Below are 22,851 nucleotides of genomic sequence, written 5' to 3'. Positions count from 1 at the left end.
TGGCAGGCTGCAGGACCGGAGGTCAGCAAGCTGATCAATATCTTTTTTGGGGTTTGTTAGGAAAGCAATCATTCATGTTGAATCAGCCTTCTGTTGCCTCACCATCAATCAATAGGGAGGCCCCAAACCGCCTCAGTCAAACATTCTGAACATCAGAAGCAGCAAGTCCTGCTCACAGATCTTCCGCCACATGACGCCTTAAGTCTTGGATTTACGCTTATCAGACTTAATGCCAAAATCCCAGACATCATTGATTCATTGATCAAGGAGGAGTCATCACTAATTATGAAAAAGAGATATATTTAACAAACAAAAAACAACAGAAAAACATGAAAGCTGTTCTTCACACACATTACAAAGAGACAATCGTTCAACAAGTGCAGAAGACACTTGATAAATGATTTCAGTCAATTCAAACGTATACATGCAATTCAACCCTTTCACAAACAACCATCTAAACCAAAAAGATGAAAAAAGGCACAATCCAGATGTCATACCTTTCTTGTGAGCTCCCTGCATCCACTGCAGGTGTGAAAATTCAGGTTTGATCTCAGGGTAATACTGAGGCTGATGGTGGAAATGACTGAGAGGGATCTCCATGCTGCAAAACTCGCTCTTAAACACAGGAGGACCGGCTGTGTACGAGCACGAGTAATGTTGGCTGGGGGGCCAAGCCTGCTCCATGCAGGGTGGATGGTGCAGTGGTTGGGGTTCACAGTGTCCATAGCCGGGTCCCTCACCTGGGTACATGCAGTGTTCCCCACCGCCCTGCACCGGGTAGCCTCCAATGCTTGCATGAGGCATCTCATACATGTCTGGTATGCAGTAGTTCATCATGGACGGCCACAGCGGGGCACCATAAAAAATCCTGGGTCAATTCTGAGAATTATTGGTCCTCAAAAAAATATATTTTCGCAGGTTCTAAATACCGAGCATCAAGCCACGTGAGGTAATTAGTCCGGGTCCTTAAAAAGTTCACTGAAGTTCACTGAAGTTCACCGTACACGGATGCACAAACGTTCTATCCAGTAAATCCACACACCACAGACTACACCTAGTAGCTGCCCCACCCGCCACCACCTGGCCAAATTGGGAAGCAGAGATTTATGACGATGTAAGGCTCTAATCTTACACTCCACAAATCCTTGATGTGCCACAGACAGTGACAATGTCACAGATTAAGATCTCGAGAGCTTGTGTGGTGTCGTCTAAGTACTATCGCATCCAGAGGGGAAAAAAAACGTTCTAAAGAAAGAGGACGGGTTCTGAGAAAACTTGGATAGGTGAACGTGTGTGATGAGTCTTCAGATCATGTAAGAATTAGCAACTCTTAACTCAGAGATCTTCCCTCAAATAACCTCTAACCTTTGTCTATTAGCTTCCTTACTTATCCTGTGGATGTTTTAAACTGAATCTGCAAACACTCTCTTTGATGTCACTGGAGTAAATAACCTTGTCATTTCACTGACTAGACTAGCTTGTATTTAACTGCTATTCTACAGCTAATTAAAGACAGAACTCAAGAATAAAACAAACATAGAATGCTAAATGAAAACTGCAAAAAAAAAAGATTAATGTGAAATTAAAATAGAGAATAATCCACATTATTTCTATAATATGTTTTGCATGCAAACATATAATAGTGTACAGACACTACTAGTCAGAAGTTTGGACACACCTTCGCATTCAATGCTTTCTATTTATTTGTATTATTTTCTACATTGTAGATTAATACTGAAGATGAACACTTTTTTGTTTATAACATGATTCCGTAAGTATTCCTTCATAGTTTTGATGTCTAAATGTTTTAAATAATTAAATGAAAAAACATTGAATGAGAGAGTGTGTCCAAACTTTTCACTTGTAGTGTATATCTCTACACTATGTACACATACATATGCGTGAATTGAAAATCACAAATCATAAAAAGCTACACTAAGAAGCTTTGTTTTTGTTCTTGAAACTGATCAAAGTAATAGATTAAAAAAAAAACATTAATCCAGTTCTGTATTATTTGTACACTAAATAGTACAATTTCTGTAAAAGTAGTTAGATTTTTTCGTGTAACTACTTTTGAATGAGTGTAAAATCAATATGGTTAAGACATGTGAGCGACGCACTGAGCGACAGATTGCGTGATCTGTTTCAGATAATACACTTATTGTCCTGGACACTATACTCAGCCATATTGATCAGGCTCCTTGTTCAATAACGATGGGATAAGCCTTATGGCGAAGATGTGTTTCTGTTGGGATTCATAATGCCTTTTTCAATAACACAACAGGGCTCCTTCACTAGAACAGGTTGTTGCATAAAGTGGGTCTTGTAAATACAAATAGTAAAAACACATACAAACAAAAAAATGAAAAACCGTCAAGAAGAAAAAGAAGAAGCCTCTGATTGTGATTGCTGCTGTGTGTGTTGAGTTCAGGTTGTGCATAATGCTGCAGAAACCAGTGAGAACTTACTCACAGATATGTTTCCAACATGTTTATTATGATCACTTTAGTTTCATAATGCATTTACTTTCTCTTTTAATTTGTACAAGTACTTACATATTACATGTGTAAAAAGACAATTTTGTCCAAGTTGGATTGTGACCAGAAAGACATTCCAAATAAAAGTATAAAACATGTCAATAATATCATAATACGTGCCAGTTAACAAGACGGCACTTGTCAACCCTCTCCGGTCTGTGAATCCGTTGTAGGTCATGAATGCGCCGGTGTCCAGTAATTACAGGCTCATTAAGTTAACGTGTAAATCCGAGCATGGCATGGTTTAGTTTCCTATTTTCAGGAGCATGACGAAGGCCTCAATGCGACTGATTACACCTGTTAATTGTTAGCAGAAGTCTGTCTACCAAGCAACAGAAGAAACTACACAGGTGTTAATTTGTTCCTTCAGTCAACCATTAGGGTGAGATTTGAGGTCATCATTTTAGGATCACTGAATATCACAACATCTTGTTAATAAATCCTGAAGACGGGACGGAAACACGGAGACATGGAAATGCGTGAACACATGGTGAAGTCTGAGGAAAGATGCGTGCAGTTTTGCCTTTAAAATCCCTGCTGCTTGTACTTAACTGAACCCTTTAACTCGAAGCCGGTCTGCACGCTTGCCGCCAGCACAAAGAAAGAAGCTACGATCAATAGTGCTGCAGTACAGGATTATGTTTTCGACTTCCACACGATTAGCAGAGCTTCATTGCACTTTACACTTTGTTGGTATAAATACAGGAATGTTACTAACAGGTGTACAGTTATCAAAGTGGGGGAAAAAAGAGTGGTCTAAAGTTAAAAGAGCTCAAAATTCACAGTTCAAGCTTCAAATCAGTGCTTTTATTCTAGTCTTTGTAAGTGTTTCATCTAATAACCACCTCAAAGTGTCATCCCTGGACCCTGAACTGACGTTTCAAATGATTAGCTGATTAATCAATTATCAACTAGCAGAGAATGAATCATCAAATGCTTTCATAAATTGTAAACTCACTGTAGTTATTTTTTCAGTAAAAAAAAAAACACATTTATTGGTTCAAGCTTTTTAAAAGAGATGACAATGCTTTTTAAAAAAAATCATACATCACAGTAAAAATATTGTTATTTTCTGATAAAACAAGACGTCTGAATAGATCTCACTGGATTGTTAGAAATTTCAACCTATATTTGCACTATTTTTTGACATTTTACAGGTAAAAGGACTAATTGATAAGTTAATAAAAAAACTGATGATGGAATTCAACATTAGTTGCCATGCTGCTGCCGTGGGCAAAACAGTAAAGTATCATTAAATATTTTCACTCTTCTAAATATTACATTTCCACAAGACTTGATCATTAATATATCCTAATTTTCTTGTGTGATTTTAATGTGTATCTTTTTATCCTACAAACTCAAGGTGTTATAATAACACCTTGACTTCCGTTGTCCCGATTACACTTCTTTTGAAGACATCCAATAAACAAATCTCTTGCAGTGCTGTATATCTTTTACAGCCTGTTAAAGCGTTATTCAACCTGTTGCTGATAATCCTGTTATGCAGCATGAATCCCTGACAGTAAAAAGCCTGACAATGTGAGATGTTTACAGATATTTAACTTAAGGAGATTTAAACATGGCATCTGACTTCTGTTGAACTGACAATCTCATTAGCTGCGGCCTGAAAGGTGACTGACATTACAGAAATGCATTTGTGATCTGCAGAGCATGCATCAAGCGTGAAAAGGTCTGACAGCTGTTTCGTATGACGGTCTACCAGCTACTAACAACACTCTCTGTTATAGTCACACATCTATGACCACTAAAAATATAACTAGAAAGCAAAAGCAAAAATTGGATATTAGTTATTAATTATGCTATTTAACTCATCACCAAAGCTTCTTTGTTATTATACCTGCAGTAATGATGCTCATTATTTACAAGTTAACATGAACAAAATCTATAGTAAGCAGCTCATATAACTACATTTACATAGTTTGCTAGTTTCACAAAAAAAAAAAAACTTATTTTAAAAAAATGCTTAGAATCACAGATAAATATGCACATTATGTTGGCAACTAAAATGTTCTCCACTGTAAATGTCTTATTGAATGTAGAGATTATTACCATGATGGAAAACTAAAGGCAGCTGATTCCGACTGAGAACACAATGTGAGTCCAAATGATTAGCAAGGTTAACATCTAACTACTGAGGCTACGGACTATTTAATTTGTTAATGACCATGAAACAGTAAATGAATATTAATAGCTGGATTCACAAAAAAAATCCAACTATGTGTGTGACAATTACTGCTGATCAAAAGTTTAGTTAACTATGTAGTTAATTCAGCCACTGAGGTTTAGCGTAATTTCATTTTCACACAGTGAAAAAAATGATGGAGGCCAAATGAGAAAGCCCTGCATGTTTATAAGAAATGTCCCTATTAGATCTTATTAATGTAAAACACCTCCATTTTGATCCATTCATGATGCAAACCAATTGCGAATCTGCAACTAGTTTAACACGTTGACGCACAACATGGGTCAAAAGTGACCCAAATTCAATGGAAAATGGGTATCTCTTGACCCACGCTGTGCATCAAAGGGTTAGGCTGACTAGTCAACATTTTATCAAGGGCATCTACCATTAAATTCCAACACTGTTTTAAATTTTTTTGTATCACCTGTGACATGATGGCCAGCACTGCTTATTTCTCATTTAGAATTTTTTTTTAAAGATTAAAGGAATACTGAGCAGTCCATTACACATGATTAAAATCCTGTGTTTCGACTTCAGAATTTACAGTCGGTAGATGTTGTATTTTAATAGGTGTAAGAGTTTTAAGTTATGGTGGCTCAGTGAGTAGCACCGTCACCTCACAGCTAAAAGATCCCCGGTTCGTGCCCCAGACTGGGATCTTTCTGCATAGTTTTGCATGTTCTCCCTGTGCATGCGTGGGATTTCTCTGGGTTCTCCAGCTTCCTCCCACAGTCCAAAGACATGTTGAGGTTAATCGGTGATTCTGCATTGTCCATAGATGTGAATGCAAGTGGGATAGGTTCCTGACCCCAGCAAACCCAGAGAGGATTAAGTGGTGTATAGATAATGGATGGATCGATGGATGGTTTTAAGTTACGTATAGAACACATGGGAAACTATTACAAGTGAATTATATAGATAGATGTCATGATATTGACAAGTGAGAGGTTTAGAACGCAGTAATTTATACAAATTAATTGTAACCAGTTAATATGTAGTTAGATGAAGGAAGCTGCACAGGAATCAAATGTTCTTACTATATTTCAAATTAGAACCATGTTAACTCTCGTGATATTGTGGTTTATCGGGGCTCATTCTTTGGCAGTTGTCAGGCTTAATGAGTACTTCATTAAACACAGGTACAGTGGAAAGATTACGGAGATAAACCTTCTGTGTTAAACACAGGCACAGTCAATGTTAAACAAACATGTTGCTCTCTGTGGTTCAGCGTACTACTTCAGATTCAAAGTTTTCATACTAGATATACTCACATGCAGCGATTAATATGAAATGAGGAATAATGATTAGAACAAGAGAAAAATCTGATTAACTAAAACAGTAAATATAATTAAAGCTACAAGCAGCGCTGGTCGGGTCCTTGCATCCTTGCTGTTCAGCAAATCTAAGCATATCCAGCAGGTGGCGCTGCGATGGAGAGTGTATTTCAGCCGATAGATGTGATGAGGGCCGGATTCTGATCACAAACGTAAAGTCTGAGGTAGACTGTAGCATGCACAGGCTAGTTATACAGCACTTCCTCTCCATCCACCAAGTGGCGCTAACACTGTGATTGTATATCGGCCTGTGAATGTCATCAGGGCTGGACTCTCATCAAACATGTAAAACTGACCCAGATTGGAGCACGTACAGGCCAGCTACACAGCATTTCCTGTGTCACAGCCAATTGTCGAAATTCCGCTGGCTGTCATTTCCATGCCCTCAGACTTTTGTGGATCATTTTGATAAATTTTGATCACCAATGGCTGGTATACATCCTGGCCAAATTAGAGCTCTGTCAGGGTTACCCTGTTTCAGCTCATAGCTTTTGAAAATGTGCAAAAATTGGTCCAAAATTGTCCAAAATATGACACATAATTCTAAATGGTCGACTTCCTGTTGTGTTTTAGGTATGGTTGTCAATTACATTTTTATGCATCTTGACGAGTTACATGTGTGTACCCAATTTCATAGCTGTGAGTGACATGTACTGGCCATAATTTTCCAGGTAGCGCTATTGAGCCATTTTGGCTCACACCTATGCAAATCCCCTAAAATATCAAATGTATCGCTCGTGCTGATGTTTGTGAAAAGTTTCACGCATTTTAGAGTACTTTAAGGCCTTCAAAAATTCAAATGAAAAGTCCGCCAAAGAACGAATAATATAATAATATAGAAGAAAAAAATTTGTTGCATTTCAAGAGGGTCCTACGCACATTTGGTGCTCAGACCCGAATAATAATAATAAAAAACCCATGGGTTTCAATAGGGTCCTATGCATCTTTGGTGCTCGGACATTTACATTTTGTACATTTTGGCATTTAAGCATGATAAAATGATAAAGTATTGTTCCAATATATTTCATATTAAAGTATTTCAATGTTTTATCTAATTTGCATCACTTAATTTGGCTTTTTCTTTTTCACTCACAATAACTACCACGGCTCTATTATTAACATTTTACTAGAAATGTACTGCATTTCTAAAAACAACCGTACAAACTATAGGATTAAAGCCAGGCCACAATGAATGCTCAATATTTAATTTGAGTAATCTGTTCGGTCGAACGGTTAGGCAGGCTTATGACAGGATCAGTGACTCCACTGATGTAATAAGTGTGACTGTGTGACAAGTAAATATGAACAACATGCAACAGATGCTAAGAGACAAGCCCTGTGTAGTAAATCTGCTTGCAAAGAGGGCTTGATACCAGTTTAACTTTTTGTTTGAGGTGATGTCCTTGTCTTGCACACTAATCTTGTTTGGAGTTTCTTAAAGGACTGTCGACAAACTGTTAAGCATACAACAGACAGTTTAACGGCTGTTGATGCTGAAACAATCTGTTGTCTGAGCAGACAGTATTAACGCCTTTGCTTTTCCATGTGAGCTTTAAGTTTTTAACGATCTTTCCATAAGTTGCAACAAATCATTCTTATTTTTTTTAAATGTAATTTGGAACTAAACAGTAGAATTTCTAGCTAAAACTTTGTCTGGCAGCTAAAAATATATAGTTTTTTATAGTGCAATACAAACATTTATCCTTATGAGGGATGCTGAAAGGCTGCAAACTGACTTTGAAAATGTCTATATGAAATCTATGTTCTCTTACAGAACATGTAGCTGGGTGACAAATTAGAAGAATAAACAGTTGGAGAAACACAATGAATACACATGCTTCCACACAGGTGCACCGCATGGAGCAATTAAACAGTTATCATCCGATCATGCTCTGTGACCTGTATAAAAACACTAAGGACTGAGAGGAAAAGATCGAAGTGACTTTGAAAGAGGATTCATTGTTGGGCAACTGACGGCAGTAGCTTCACTCACAATAAGTGCACTGTTTGCTAGTGTTTCAAGAGGAACAATAGGGCTGCATTAATACATTGCTTCAGCACTGACAATGCAATGTGCACATGCATGATAGTCACACCAGGAAGTATAGCGTGAAGTAAGGAAAGATAACGCAAACTTTTCCTTTATGCTTGATACAAAAAGTCCATGACTAATCTCATTTCAATTCAATTTCATTTATATAGTGCCAATTACAATTCAATTTGTCTCAAGATGCTTTACAGAACCTATATGCCTGACAATAACCATAAGGGGGAAAAATTAAAAAAGATTGTAGTCAACATTACAAAAGTAACTTTGTGCAAAAAATTCAATGTAAAAATACATCTTAAAAGAGCATTTGCTTTCAGTGACAGAAGTATTGCACAAATATTGACCAAACTGTCAAAAATGGATACTGTTTAAGGAGGTTGTCCCTCACATTGTGATTCCAACTCATTTCCAAGAGAAATATCTCTGACACATAATTATTAATTCCAAATTAAGAGGGTTAAGAGACACAGAGTTTATTATTTTTATTTTACTTTAATTAAAAGACTCAGTTTGTTGACATGCTGGTTCCACGTGTACACAGCAAAATTAGTGAGGAACAGGGGAGAAACACTGAAAATCAATATTTAGTTGCAAAAACAAACACAAAATCAGTTGTACAGAAACAATTCGCCTACGGAAAGGATGGTGTGGGCCAAAGGCAAGTACTCTGCAGTGTCTTGCAGCTGTTGCCAACATATGAGGCAACATGACTAATATGTTTGACCATAAAAATTTGCACTGCAAACCCACCACAAAGTTACCCAAGTCATCTGTAGTTTTTTTATTTCACAAAGTGTATTGCAAAATAACAAAATACTACAATGTGCAAATCAATACAAAGTTGTTGCACATTTTTATCCCAATAGGATTGTCTCTTCTAGGATGCCCATGCTCCCTTCCATAGGGCACAAGAACACAATTCTTTGTTAAGTATGAAAATCATGTGAATCATATGCCAACACCCATGGGAGGGTTTGGACTGATAAGGTGCACAGTGCCTTCTATCACCATCATCAAAACCACCAAATGAGTGAATATCGCTTGGAAGAATGAAGATTAGTGACCTCCAGCAGAGTTCCAGAGACTTGGAGAATCAATGTCAAGGTGCACTGAAACTGTTCTGGTAGCATGTGGTGACCCAACTCCTTAATGAGACACTTCACTTAGTTCATTTTTTTTTTTGTCCTTTCATTTGTCACCCATCTGTATGTATAGAAATGTAATTACATTAAGATAAATTCAGGCATTGAATATAGAAGTATTACAAATATCTGAATAAATGTCTTTCACTTAACTATTTTCCTTTGACATAGTTCTGTTTTACACATAACGTTAAGTGATTGAAAGCCAGGAAGTGAATCTAGATTTGGAAGTATTTCTTTAAATATAATTTGATACACAAAATATAAAAAAATACTGAATACAAGTCCAGACTTTTAATAAATGAAAAAGAAGCTCATATACTTTTGTTGTTTCAAAGTTTAGCATTTCACAATAAATATTTGACTATTTAAAAATGTCTCTGCTCACCATGACTGACAGAGAATGCCAGCTGCATCTTTTCCTCACTAACCATGCTCTGATAAAAATCCACTGAGATGGTCTGTCCACACGAGTATTTCACATGCCCCGATGTTGAGCAAGCACCTGTACAAATCCATGAAACACACATGCTAACTCAAACAAACAACGAGGCCTTTTCATCGTACATAGCAACAGATTTTTTCCCCTCACAGCTCTACCTTACAATAATCTTTTCTGCCCTCACGCAGCAACTTCTATGTCATCAACTAACCCTTTGCCCGATGTCCTCGGCTACCCTGTGTTACCCAATCAGGACACATTAGTGGGTGAACTTTTCCTCTTAAAGTTCAGGGGAACTTCAGGGGAACAACAGAGGGGTCACACAGGTGAAGGTTAATGTTTGAGAAGATTATCCTATTATAGATACTGGTCTTTTTAATTGGACTCATTACTCCACCAATGAGGCGGAGTAATGAGTCCAATGCTTTGATACTGCTCACGTACAACGATCTTAAAGGTTGGGTTTCCCATCATACTGACAGAGCTGAATTCACTGAATAAATGATGAATGGCATCACCGTTTTTTTTTGCAAAAGAAGCCTGAAGACCACGAGTCCTTGAATTTACAATTACAATTGCATGAATTTATTATTAGGCAAACAGTGCGACTTGTATCAGTGTGACCTTTCAATGACCTGAACATAACATGCTTTAAAACCTGCACTGAGGTTTGGAGGTAGGTCAGGGTGATGGACGTCAAAAGATACAGGATCAAGCGCAGCTTAAGGTCAGCCACTGATGAGTAGTAAATAAAAGCCTCTTAGTCTGTAAACATTTGTGTTTTTAACACCATAGAGATTATGACAGACAAACACCCTAATTTCTTATGCTGCATGAGCAACACCTAAAGGGTTTCAAACTGAGGGTTAATCATCCAAGGAAACGGACATATTTGATTTTCCATGAAAATTTAAGAACATAAAAATGCGTGCCGTATATTCATTATGTATAAAAATATTAGGTCTGGGCAATGATTAAAATTTTTAATTGTGATTAATCTCAATGTAATGCACAAATTTAAATAACGAATTAAAAAGTAGTGCATTCTGCACTTTTATTTTAAACGTACTGCTATATGAACAAAAATGCAATCACATTTGGTTTGCAAACACTTCAAACAAATAAAGTGCTTTTTAAACAGCAGTCTTCCCTTTACACAGTTGCAGTTAACATATTTCTTGTAAATCTCAACCCAAACATTAATGTAATCAAATCAAATAAAATCAAAGCTAATTGCCGCGGCAAGGGCATTAATGTTTAATCTGGTTTGTTATAGAAAAATAAGTTACCCTCAGAGTCCAGAGCCTAATAACATACAACAATAACATTATAACAGGAACCTTCCCAGCAACAGCAAGTTAACATTTATAAATCTGTATTCTTATTTTTTTCTGAACAGGTACCAGAGGAAACATTTTTCTTTTATCAGGGAGCAGCAGAAACAGTCTATGTTCAGCAGCAGCTGTCCCTGTTAGAGTGAAGTGAAGTGGTCGAACACAACAAAAGTACACAGCTGGGACTGACCGTGCAGAAGACTTTTAGTCTGTGAAGTCCATGCTTGTACTTCTTTTTTTTAGCCTTCATAGGCTTTAATATATAGGACAGGGGAGAGTGACCATGACAACGTGATCCATGGTTTATCTGTGTGTGTTCAGAGCCAGTGAGCAACAGACTTTCACAATAATAATTTAGTGAGCATCTGTGATGAATGAGTGAGACCTTATCTCGTTCTCTGGTCGTTTATTGAACCTTCACATAGACTACTGTGGGCCGTAGCCAAAACAAAAATAACTACAAAAATCTGATAACTTAGCTCCAGAATTAGCTGCCGTTCTCAGCTCTCTCTCGCTCTACACACACCGGCATGGAGGAACACGCACACACCCTAATTAATTAATGTGTTAATGCATTAATAACGTGTTAGCCTGCCCAGCAATTAAAAAAAAAAAAACATGTATTTTTATCACGTCTGAAAATGAATGCTTTACTTTTATCATTTTATAGGTAAACTGTAGTGTTTCCTTACTCAGCAGCTCACGTTTGCGCTCTGGTCATTGTCATTAAAGAATTCATCAGTGCTGCTTCTGTTGCCTGCACTGACCTCATTAAGAAGTCTGGAGATGAGACACTGCTGTGATAGAGATGCAATGAGTGAATCATGGCAGCAGATTTCCAGAGGCCAAATATTATTAAATGAGATTTCTCCCGAGACACACAGATTTGAATCTCAATCCAACTTACCGACCAAACAAACCATTTGTTTCAACACAGATGAGAAAATGTATGAAGCTCTACATTCAGGCCAGCGTACAAAAAAAGACAACACAAAATGACATGCTGTATGCCACAATAGCTCAGTATGAATTTGTGAAGTGTCTCCTTTAGCTGAACAGCTGAGAGACAGACTGTAGTGGTGATATCATCTAGAGACAAATGGACAAATGGTAGCTGCTCCACAGACACGGAACAGCAGGCAAACAGGCAAGAAAAGTGCTTTTATACAGCACAGTCCATTCCCATGAAGATACAAAGATCTTCATCAAGACTTTCAGTATACACACATAGACTGCTAGTTCTGTCTTAGGATGTATTTAAAGTCCAGCTGTTTTCACTAAAGCACATAGAAACCCTCATCAGTCAACCTGAACCATCTGAATGTGTCTTATGTGTGACTTCTACACAGTACCTCATTTATGTCTGTAGACCATAGCATCGTATTTTAAACTCCATTTTTAAAAATACATCATAATAATTTTTTCGGGCACACGCCTATACACAGCCACAACATTAAAACCATTCAGGTGACTAGCACTAGTCTTCTAGCTACAATGTAGTGTTCTACTGGGAAGCCTCGGGTCCTGGTATTCATATGGTAAGTAATGTAATATTTCAGACAAAAACAGAGCATGTTTTGTCATTAAGGGAAATGAGAAATAGCCAAAAAGACTCTTTATGCTAATTTAATCTCAATACTATTAAGAAAGTGTAAGCCGGCATCAAGAGCCCCAGCAGAGATGGGGCATTATGAGACCTCCACAGTTCTGCTCTCATCTGAAACCAAACACTGTTAGATATCAAATCAAGACTTGCTCAATATAGAAATGTCATTCAAATTTTCCCATGAGGTAATTTTACTGCATTACTGTTTTACTAAATTCTGTAGCTGCGCTAAACTAGTAAACTAGTTTTTGTACTAGAATTCAGGAGCATTTTCAGGCTGAAGTCACAGTTTATATTACTTAAGAGACTGTTTGCAAGGAGCCTCTCTCTACTTACTCCACAGGATTGCAAAAATTATGGGTGCAAACACTGATTATGTGCTTGTTTTAGGTCACATTTGCCAATCTTGGTTTGATCAAGAAAATTCTGTACTTTCGAAAGTTAAAGTTTGCACTTTGAATGAAAGCCACACCTTAGTCAGTCTGTTTAGTTTACTAATATACTGCAGAAACCTGGAGGAGGTGCTGTCAACAATTTCAATTCAAGCCATTTTCTCCAACAGATATACCTTTATAAAATTAAATGCTTTTTGAGCCACAAAAGCTAACAAATATGAATGAAGCAATTTAAACTGTATAGAGATCAACTTAAAAGACATCTTTTTATGTCGACAGCCATCACAGTGGAGAAGAAATGTAGACCACAGTCCATTCACAACAGTCTTCTATGAAAAGGTCAAATAAAGCTCTAACAGCACGGACTGAAGGGTCCTTGAATGCACCAGTGATCAGTGGGGAGTATAAAGCAGCAATCTATACATGATGGCAACTTTGTCAGGGAGACCTGGCTGTGTTTACGTCAAATGAGACAGGCCTCACTGTCCTACAGACACATGGCGTTCACTCTGCTAGGAACTCTGTGACTGGACAGTGAGTTGATTAATTAAAGAGTCAAACACAAGGCAAAGCAAATTAGTTGGTGAGTTCACAATTCAAGGAAACCCAACCCCTTACATAAAGTCACAAAAAATCTCTGGAAAAATGTGTAATTGATTTTCTGTCATTTACAATCCAGATTTCTATGAATTACACTTTTGGTAATGTTTACAACATTTCTGATTTTGCTAATTTTATGGTCAAACCTGTGCTGTGAACTACTTCTGTCTAAATAGCTGAAATGCAAATAAGAATCAGAGCCATGTTGCATCTTTGTTGCTACTGCGGCCAAATGTCTCTAAGTTTCCCTTTATATTGATGCGAGTATTGATCTTCTGTTTATTAACAGATAAAGAGATCATTCATTCTTCTTTATGAAGACTAAATGGTGGTGTTGACTCGTTGTCATTTACTCGGCACTGGGTTTTTTACAGTTGTGACATGAACAGAAATATTGGTAATGCTTTATTTTATAGATTCTTATTTTCTATTTTGCAATAACTTGCTCAAGAACTATGTAGTTTGGCATTGATGGTAATAATAATGCTAATACTGATACCACCACTACTACTACTACTACTACTAATAATAATAATAATAATAATAATAACAAATATTTTAAGTATTTATTTGCAGGTCTCTTTATTAATAAATCAACCAGATCTTAGCTATATTTCCTTATGTAAAATAAATGGGAAAGAAAAGACATGACTAGCCCCTAACTGCATCTACTCTCAGATTTCTCTTTGTTAGAGCTTTGCTGTAATGGAGTAGAGTGTTTTTTTGGTGACAGAAAGCCCCCAAAATTTGAAAAGAAGTCAAAACACATTTTAAATCCCGCCAAATGACTAATTGCCCAAGCTGTCAGATCTAGACAGAATCAACATGTCTTTCAAGGCCATTCCCAAGATATAAAGCCAAATGTGAAGCAGGTTCAAATGTGAAGCAGCTCTTCAGTTTTTAGTGAAAAGCCCTACATTTTTCACGAGTGCTCCAAAGCTCACCCAGACTGACAGAGAGGAGGAAAAGCAGTGCTGAGAGGGAGGATAAATATTACCATTTTGAATGGCCTCATCATTCCAGCGGGGGGAGCATTTTTCTGCTGGCTCTAAAATAGATGGGAGAGGCACTTTAAAAAAAAAGCTACTTGCTCAGTGAAACAGGTGAGAGAGGCAGACTGAGGCTGCTCTGCTTTGCACATCAAATTAAAAGCATTCAGAAGCTAGTCTAATAAAACAGCAGGTCAACAAACAAACATTGTTTCCTCACAGTGTGTAGTTGTTGGAGTTGTGGCGTTAGAGTGAGTGAGGTTATCACGCTCATTTGCTAATGCAACATGTGAGCTTGTATCTGTTCACTATGCAGAGAAATCAATAACATATGTGCTGAGTCACCGGGGTCCATGAGACTGGTTAAGTCCACACGTGACCGTCAAAATGCCCTGTACAGTAAACAAGCGCACAGACTGGCATATACTATACTGTCAGCTTAAAGTATAGGACAACCTGTCTGTATGCAGCAACAGATACATAACACAGGGGCATGGTCATCAAGCCCTGGCTCTACTCAATATGTGAAACGGAATTTTATCGTCCTCGTTTTTAGAAACAAATTGTGATAAACGTTTTTTTTTTTTTTTTTTTAATTAAAAAAAAATAAGATTAAATACTTCAATTTTTTCAGTCAGAAGCTGTTGTCTGAAGAATTGTTAAACTATCCTGGATTAAAGGTGTTTGATTTTTACCAACACATGCAGAAATATGTTAGATAATTGATTTAAACTGACTTTAACTTAGACTGTTCCCTCACATGAACAAGTTGATGTTTGCTGGCACCAGAGGACACCGTTTGCCACGTTTTAAAGAAAACAGAGTCCTCTGGTGGTAAGGACAGTGTATCACCTATTGGCTGAAGTATGGAATTTAAATGGTTCCTCTACACATGATCAGTGGTCTGTGCTGTTCTGTCAACAACTGCTTGAAAGTGGATTTGAAACAAGCAACTCTGTAAGGCTTGTGTGATTGCTGGTATTCTGCCATGCCATAGGATTAATGCCAGAGGTTTGGCAAGACTTTAAGACATTATCCAGTTTGTGTCCTTGCTTTCCTGTCACATGGACAGCTGAAAAAAGGCCTGTAACAAACCAGGCTGAAGTTGAGGTGACCTGTGATATCATTTAAAAACAAGGATAACAGTGCAATCTGTCAGACAATTTTGTAGAGAGACACTGACAGTGTTGCACTGAGTAGTATAGTAGTAATAGTAGAGTAACAAATGAAAAGAGAAAGCTAGAAAGAGGGGTACAATGTTTCGGCCCTTTCTCTCTCCCCTTAAATGTCAGTTTTAGAAAGCTAATCAAAAAGACAATAATTGACACATTTAGGCCCTGTCTGACATCAAAAGTGTGGTGGTTGGGGTTTCCAATGGAAGAACACTGCATTCTTTACAGAAAAATCTGTGCGATATAGATAACCTGTGCAATATTAATACTTAAGTCAATATTTCCATTTACGTAAGAATCTGTGCGATACCATTGGCATGTGCATGAATGTTATTTGTCTTTAGTACTTATGTATATCTTGTTTTTTTTGGATTTTTTTAAATTTTGTACTTCATTTCCTTAATGTTTGCACTATACTTGCTGCTGTAACACTATATTTCCCAATCACAGCATTAATAAAGGCTGATCTTGTCTTATCTTATCCACAAAAGGAAGCATTTTAAAACCTGATCTCATTACTATTTAATCTACAATGGACTAATTTAGCAGGAAAGGGAGCTTCCGATTTTTTTCTGAGAATCCTCTTGTTTATTAGATTTCTTTAGTACTAAAGTAATTCAGTGAAGCTGTCAGAACAGGCAAAGGTACATACAAAAATAGTGTTACTCTGACTAATTCAATTTACCAAAATGTAAACAAATTTAGGTTATGAAATTAGGGTCAAATTACAGTCCTCAGTGACACAATGTATGAATGCAACATGTCTGTTGGTAGTAAAGGTTTACATGTGATTACACAAGTCAAAATTTCATTTTCCAACATACTTTGTTGATTAAAAAAGCACTTCAATTAAGAAGTAACCTCAGACTCATTACATTAAATCAGGTAGTGCCACTGGCCCTGTCCTCCAAAGAAGAGGGATGACTTTTCTCATCAGTTATAAGATTTTGATGTCCATTTTTTTTTCTTTTGCCACCACAATACTGCAATGAAACTGCAGTTTCAAACACTATTCAACATACAATCTATGAATCTAGCTTTACTTGTTTGTTCTGGAGCTTTCAACCACCCCACATGGTCATCATTAGCAGATTTCTCTTACTGTATCATTATTAAATAGTGGATTAAATAACTTATATTACTGTTCAAAAGGTTGGGGTCACTTAGAAATGTCCTTATTTTTGAAAGAAACGCTATTTTTTTTCAATGGAGATAACATTAAATGAATCAGAAATACATTCTAGACATTGTTAATGTGGTAAATGACTATTCTAGCTGGAAATGGCTGATTTTTAATGGAATATCTACATAGGGGTACAGAGGAACATTTCTAGCAACCATCACTCCTGTGTTCTAATGCTGCATTGTGTTAGCTAATGGTGTTGAAAGGCTAATTGATGATTAGAAAACCCTTGTGGAATTACGTTAGCACATGAATAAAAGTGTGAGTTTTCATGGAAAACATGAAATTGCCTGGATGACCCCAAACTTTTGAATGGTAGTGTATATGAAAGGTTTCACTGATTTATTACTGCACAAGATAGAATTAGGAAAGATAGCTAAAATTTAACGCTCAATTTTTGATGCTATCCTAACACTGAAAAGTGCATATCATTCCCAAACATGAGGGTAGATAGGGACCTCCTCCACATAGTGCCAGTAAGGCATTATCACCACATTTAATGGTGCTGTAGTGTCAACATAGCACTTACAAAGATGAAATACACTGCTTACAAAATACTGCATTTGTAGGCTGGAGGGGATGAAACAGGCACAAGTCAGCAGACCTTCACTGAGAAGACTTGAGTCCTTTCTCAGGCCATAATTATAGTCATATTTTTTTTTTCCACTTGAATCTGGTCCCTCTGTTTTTCACTCTGTGTTTGGTTCAGCTCAGGCACCAAAACTTCTTGGTTAAATTTAGAGAAGTCATGGTTGGGATAAAATACACCCATTTGTTACATTTACAGCATGTTATAAAGCTTCATTTAGTCCACTGTATGTAAAATCTGAGTGTAAAATCTTGTACATTCATTAAGGTTGCTGATGTTATCAGGGTTACTGTTTATCAAAGATCAGAGAGGGTAACAACAGCTTGCTGAGCCTAATAGAACAAGGTGGAAGTCCCTACTGGTCCATATGTGTGGGACTGATGTGCAACCTTTAACGAGCTGATCACATCTGAATAGGGTGAAATGAGGCAGCAGAAGGCTGTGACATCCTGATCTTTGCTCCTGAGTGTGGGCCAAACTTAAAAAAAACATCACAGCTCCATAATGACTATGTAATGTCAAACTTTACGCTCCAAAACAAGGATGCAAAGCAGAATCTACCAAAGCTAACAGGTGTCAAATAGCATGAGCTGCACAGCTCTCTATAGAGCCAAGAGCGACTTTCTACATTCACGGGATGAGTAGCTGAGTAACTTAAAGTGAAAAAAATAGTGGGAAGTTGCTTTAATAGTCAAACTGGGCAGCTCATTCTCAACCATGCAGTCAAGCAGTTGAGAAAACCAGCCTTTACTGGAGGTTCAGAGGTCTAAGCTGAAACTAGCTCTAAAGCGGGTGCTGCAAAGCACCCAAAGTAGAAAGATTCTATGTAGAGCTTTCTTTACAGACAGGGAATGAGTAAAGGCAGCACAGTCATTCTGCCACTGGTCATGTGTAGAGGGTCTAAATAGTTTGTCACCTATTCCTAAGATTGAAATTTCAGACATATAGAATAAAAAACGAAATGATAAATGGGCGTTGAAATGTTTTTTGAAAGTGTATTATGTCCGACGGTTTTTGTGTGATAAAAGTTGGATTATCTAACTTAAAGATGTCCAAACACTAAATGTTGTTACTTCTGCAAAGTATGATGATGTTCATAATGCTGTTTCCAAGCCTTTTCTATCCTGAAAGCATTATTATTAAAGTATTATCAGTATTAGAAATATTATTGCACACTCACACTGTGATCATATGTAGATAAATTCTGGGGGAGTGTGACACTGAGTGTGTGTTGTCGAGATGGTAATCAGGAAAAGGAGTCTTACCTGACATACTGGTGGGGTTCAAGGCCAAGATGTCATCCTCAGAGCCTCCTCAGACATCTGGGTACCTGCCTAGCTGAACACAGAGCCAAGAAACCATCAGTCATTCTTCCTCAGTACACACTGCTACAGCTCACAGCAGTCACACTTCTACCCACATCTTGAAAGGAAGGGTTTTTTTGTTCATAGATCATCCCCCCTGCTGTGCCATTTTGAAAAACAACTAAAATCATGCGTGAAGGGGGAGAAAAATGCCGCTAATTGGGTGTAATCAGTTTTTTCAGTTTGATAAAACAGTCTGAAAGACGTGTTTGATGCTTCTGCTTTCTGTTTTCATCTCAGGAGACGTTTGAGGATGCAACTATTACTGTGTCATGAGTGTATAACAGAAAATCTCACACTCAGGCTGCTCAAGTGTGATGACTGTTGAAAACATTTTTGCCTCTGTGCAGGGTGACATCTGGTGGTAAAACCAAGAAAATCACTTTACACAACCTCAACAAATTTTCAGAAATGAAATTTCTGACTTTTTATGTTCAAGTTTCATTTGTTATTTTGGGCTGCACAGTGGCTTGCTGGTTAGGACTGTCGCTTTGCAGCTAGAAGATCCCCAGTTTGCATCCTGGCCTTCCTGGGATCTTTCTGCAAGGAGTTTGCATGTTCTCCCTGTGCATGTGTGGGTTTTCTCAGGGTACTCTGGCTTCCTCCCGCAGTTAGTTTAAGTTAACCTCGCTCAGGTTAATTGGTGACTCTAAATTGTCCGTAGGAGTGAAAGTGAGTGTCTCCATGTGCAGCCCTGGGACACTGCACTGTGCATGTAAATACTCATTCACAGTAGTGCTCCTAGAATAGCTGCGATATTCAAGTCCACACATTCTCCATTACCATTAAGGCCTTGGGAAAAAAAAGAATGGGTGAAATATTGCATACTATACTATTTTTCCTAATTCAAGAGACTTCTAAATTCCCCTCTGTTGACTATGTGTTTCTCAGCTCAGGAGGGATTAAAGAGGAACATCCACTGCAGGATGAGCTCACCATGGGGAGGAATAGCTGTAAAAGTACACTTGTACACAAATATAAGTCCAATCTGGGATTCAGTCACAGATGTGTTTTTTGTTTTTATGGCAAAAAGTAAACAGAAGAAAAACAAGAAAAGTCCATGTGTGATCCATGAAGAATGTGCAGACCACTGATTTATTCATGCTCTTGTGCAAATAATGCAAAACAAAAAATATTATAGTCAAGCAATGCTTCATTAAATTGCTTTTCATGTTCCTTTTCATACAGGTGACCACTTTGTTTTAAGCGTAGACCTTAAGCACTGGGTCCATACCTTGTGTAGAGTTTCAGATTGGTCATAATACTGCCTCTCTGAAAGAAGTCTGTGTGGCCATAGCTGACTGTAAATCCTCCACTACCCAGTCCACTAACAGAGCATTTCAGGATTCAGACCTCCGCCTATAATTATTCTCCATTTATATGTTACCTTTTCAAATGTTTCAAAAGCATCATTTCAGTTTTTTTTTGTTTTTTTGTGCAGACGACTTTCATGTCACTTTCTCATTTTGTAGCTGAACTAAATTAGAAGCTTACACTGATCCCACGCTTAGGTTTTCTGTCCTCCTGCATTAACCCTTGGAATCCCAAAACATGTCGACTTCGACTGGTTTAAAAGGTATGCTATCTTTTTTTTTTTTTTTTTTTTTTTTTTAACAAATAACCAAAATGGCAGTATTTATAAGGGCAAAAATGATAAAAGCAGAAAGAATCAACAGGTTTTCAGCTTTCAAACAGTGCTTGAATGTATCTTGTGTGACTTAAGGGTAGTCAGAAAAAACAAAGGTTGGGATATTTCTTCAAAGTAAAATGACTCTACATATTTCATTTTAAAATTTGCCAAAAATCAACTACTTGACCCAGATTCTGTAAAAAAATGAGAAGCTATGACTGAATAAGCTGCGACCAAGAGTAAGGGGACAATAGTTCACCTCAGAGCTGAACTGCCTGGACAGCAGAGAGGAGACAAGCATGGAAATAAATTAGAAATTGAGAGAAAAATAAACATCTTGAATGATAAAGAATTGCAGCATGGCTCAAAGGCAGTATACAGAGGAACATGTTGTGGAAAATACAATTAACATGGTAACAGATGCAAAAAAAAAACAAAACAAAAAAAACCCAGAATGTTCTCATTGAGGGTGAAATTCTGTTGAAGATATCAAGACGTCATCTTTGACAAAAAGCTTCATTTTGACCCTAATGTGAAGGATGTCGTCTGTTCTTGTTTCCTGCACTTCAACATTTCAAAACTGAATCTTTTTAATGTCAGCCATGCTTTTATTACATCCTGATTAGATTACATGTTAGATAGCCTCAAACTGACCCATAATCCTGCACCAAAACGTCTTTCAAGATCCAAGAAAAGTGTGTGTTAAACTGTAATCAGAATATTTCTACACAGGTTGCCTGTACACTTAAGAACACGTTTAAAAATGTAATTATTACCATCTCTATTCTTGGGACCTATTAACCTGGCATGAGCCCATTTGCAGCCTGAGATCCTCTGATATGTTTAAAGTCTTGAATATGCTCCTGTGTGGACATGGACATCTAACATTAAGGAACTTACAGGGCTGCTTTGTGTTTATCATCTAGGGTGTCTTATGATTTTTCAAAATTTTAAAAAATGGACAGAAAAAAACAAAATCCATGCTGAAATTGTCAGTGGATGTATGCATGTTCCTAGTGTCACTCATATAACAATAACACCTTGCAAAAGAATACATAACATTTCTCCTCAGAGCAACAAATATTGTACAAATATATGGCAAAATACGAGCACATTGCCCAAACCAGTAAAGGTTATAATATTTTGCTCGCACAAATTAAAAACTGTTATTATCCTTTCTGTCTTGTACTATATAAAGCAATACATTAAGTACTGAGTGCACTATCTGTCCTATCTGCCTATCAGTACAACAGTCTGCAGAATAGCTAAAAATAAATAAGGAATCAACAGCTGTAAGGCAGCCAAGGTCGCAGCAGCGGACACACAGCCCATTTAGCAGTTTTTATAACAGGATGGAGTCCACAGAGCCCCAGTGCAGCATCTCTGCCTCAGTCTGTCTGACTGTTACTGTATATGACACAGCAGAAGCGTTCTTCTCCACAGAGAGTCCCAGTGTGCATCTGTCTGTAACTATAACTAGCCCTGGTAAGCTGAGAAACCATGAAACTAAATGTCCTTGACTGGTTGTCCTCACGAGTCCACCTCTTCACACACATGCACACACACACATTTCACTTTCCTGTATTCGAAGCCACAACAAGAGGACTCCATGTGATTGTGATGATAAGGAAGTGGGGGTCAGGCATCTGTTCACAGAGGCATGTATCCTCTCACTGTGTGCTAATCACGGTTCAAATGACTCGCTCATATGTGCTGTTGTGTTCTGTTTTAAATCTTCCAGCAGCACGAGGACAGACGCCTCAAAGGTGTCAGAACTGGACATTGTTCAGGATTTAGAAAATCTAACTTTAAAGAGGTAGAATGTGCTGCTAATCATGACCGTCGGTGCACAAAATGTAATAGCTTTCCGAATTTCTCCAGAGTGCCAGTTGTGGACAGGATTATAAACACGGGCTATCTTCAGGTTTCACTAAATGATAATTCACACTTTCTGAAGGACTCTTTAAATTGGAAACACAACAAAAATTTGGAAATGGAAACTGTTGAACTATGCAGTAAACAAGATTTATTAAACTGTGAGGGACAGTAAGACCCTTTTTAGACAGTCTGATGTCCTTGTCCAGTCACAGTCTTCTCCTCTCTGACATCGTTGTCACAATACAAAATTCACCATACAGGTTAAAATATTAAACCTACTTCTAAAAGAAAGTTTGAAAAGGCTGATTATGGAGCAGTTTATATAAATGCTCCTCCTGTCTGCACCAAGTTCTTGCAGCAAAAAAGACTAATGTCTAAAGAATTTAGAAACAAATGTAGTCAG

At 37.5% G+C, this 22,851-nt stretch overlaps 1 protein-coding gene across 4 annotated transcripts in view; it reads right to left on the bottom strand.

Moving 5' to 3' along the window:
- The window catches only part of thrb (thyroid hormone receptor beta), a 143,003-nt gene that overhangs the window by 19,501 nt on the left and 100,651 nt on the right, over positions 1 to 22,851 (bottom strand). For 2 of the 4 annotated variants that reach the window (XM_023277528.3, XM_023277537.3), the window contains exons 4-5: positions 18,842 to 18,914; positions 14,641 to 14,691 (exon numbers count right to left, since the gene is read on the bottom strand). In XM_023277528.3, coding sequence (XP_023133296.1) covers positions 14,641 to 14,691; positions 18,842 to 18,848 — 58 coding nt within the window. In that variant the 5' untranslated portion in view covers positions 18,849 to 18,914. Of the gene's footprint in view, positions 1 to 497; positions 14,592 to 14,640; positions 14,692 to 18,841; positions 18,915 to 22,851 lie in introns of those variants that run through there. The other 2 variants (XM_035951537.2, XM_035951538.2) reach the window with 2 other exon arrangements.

The sequence above is a fragment of the Amphiprion ocellaris genome, chromosome 15, assembly GCF_022539595.1.
Source record: "Amphiprion ocellaris isolate individual 3 ecotype Okinawa chromosome 15, ASM2253959v1, whole genome shotgun sequence".
NCBI classification, from domain to species: domain Eukaryota; kingdom Metazoa; phylum Chordata; class Actinopteri; family Pomacentridae; genus Amphiprion; species Amphiprion ocellaris.
Note: the sequence above shows the minus strand (reverse complement) of the source record. Positions and strands in the feature narration are given on the sequence as shown.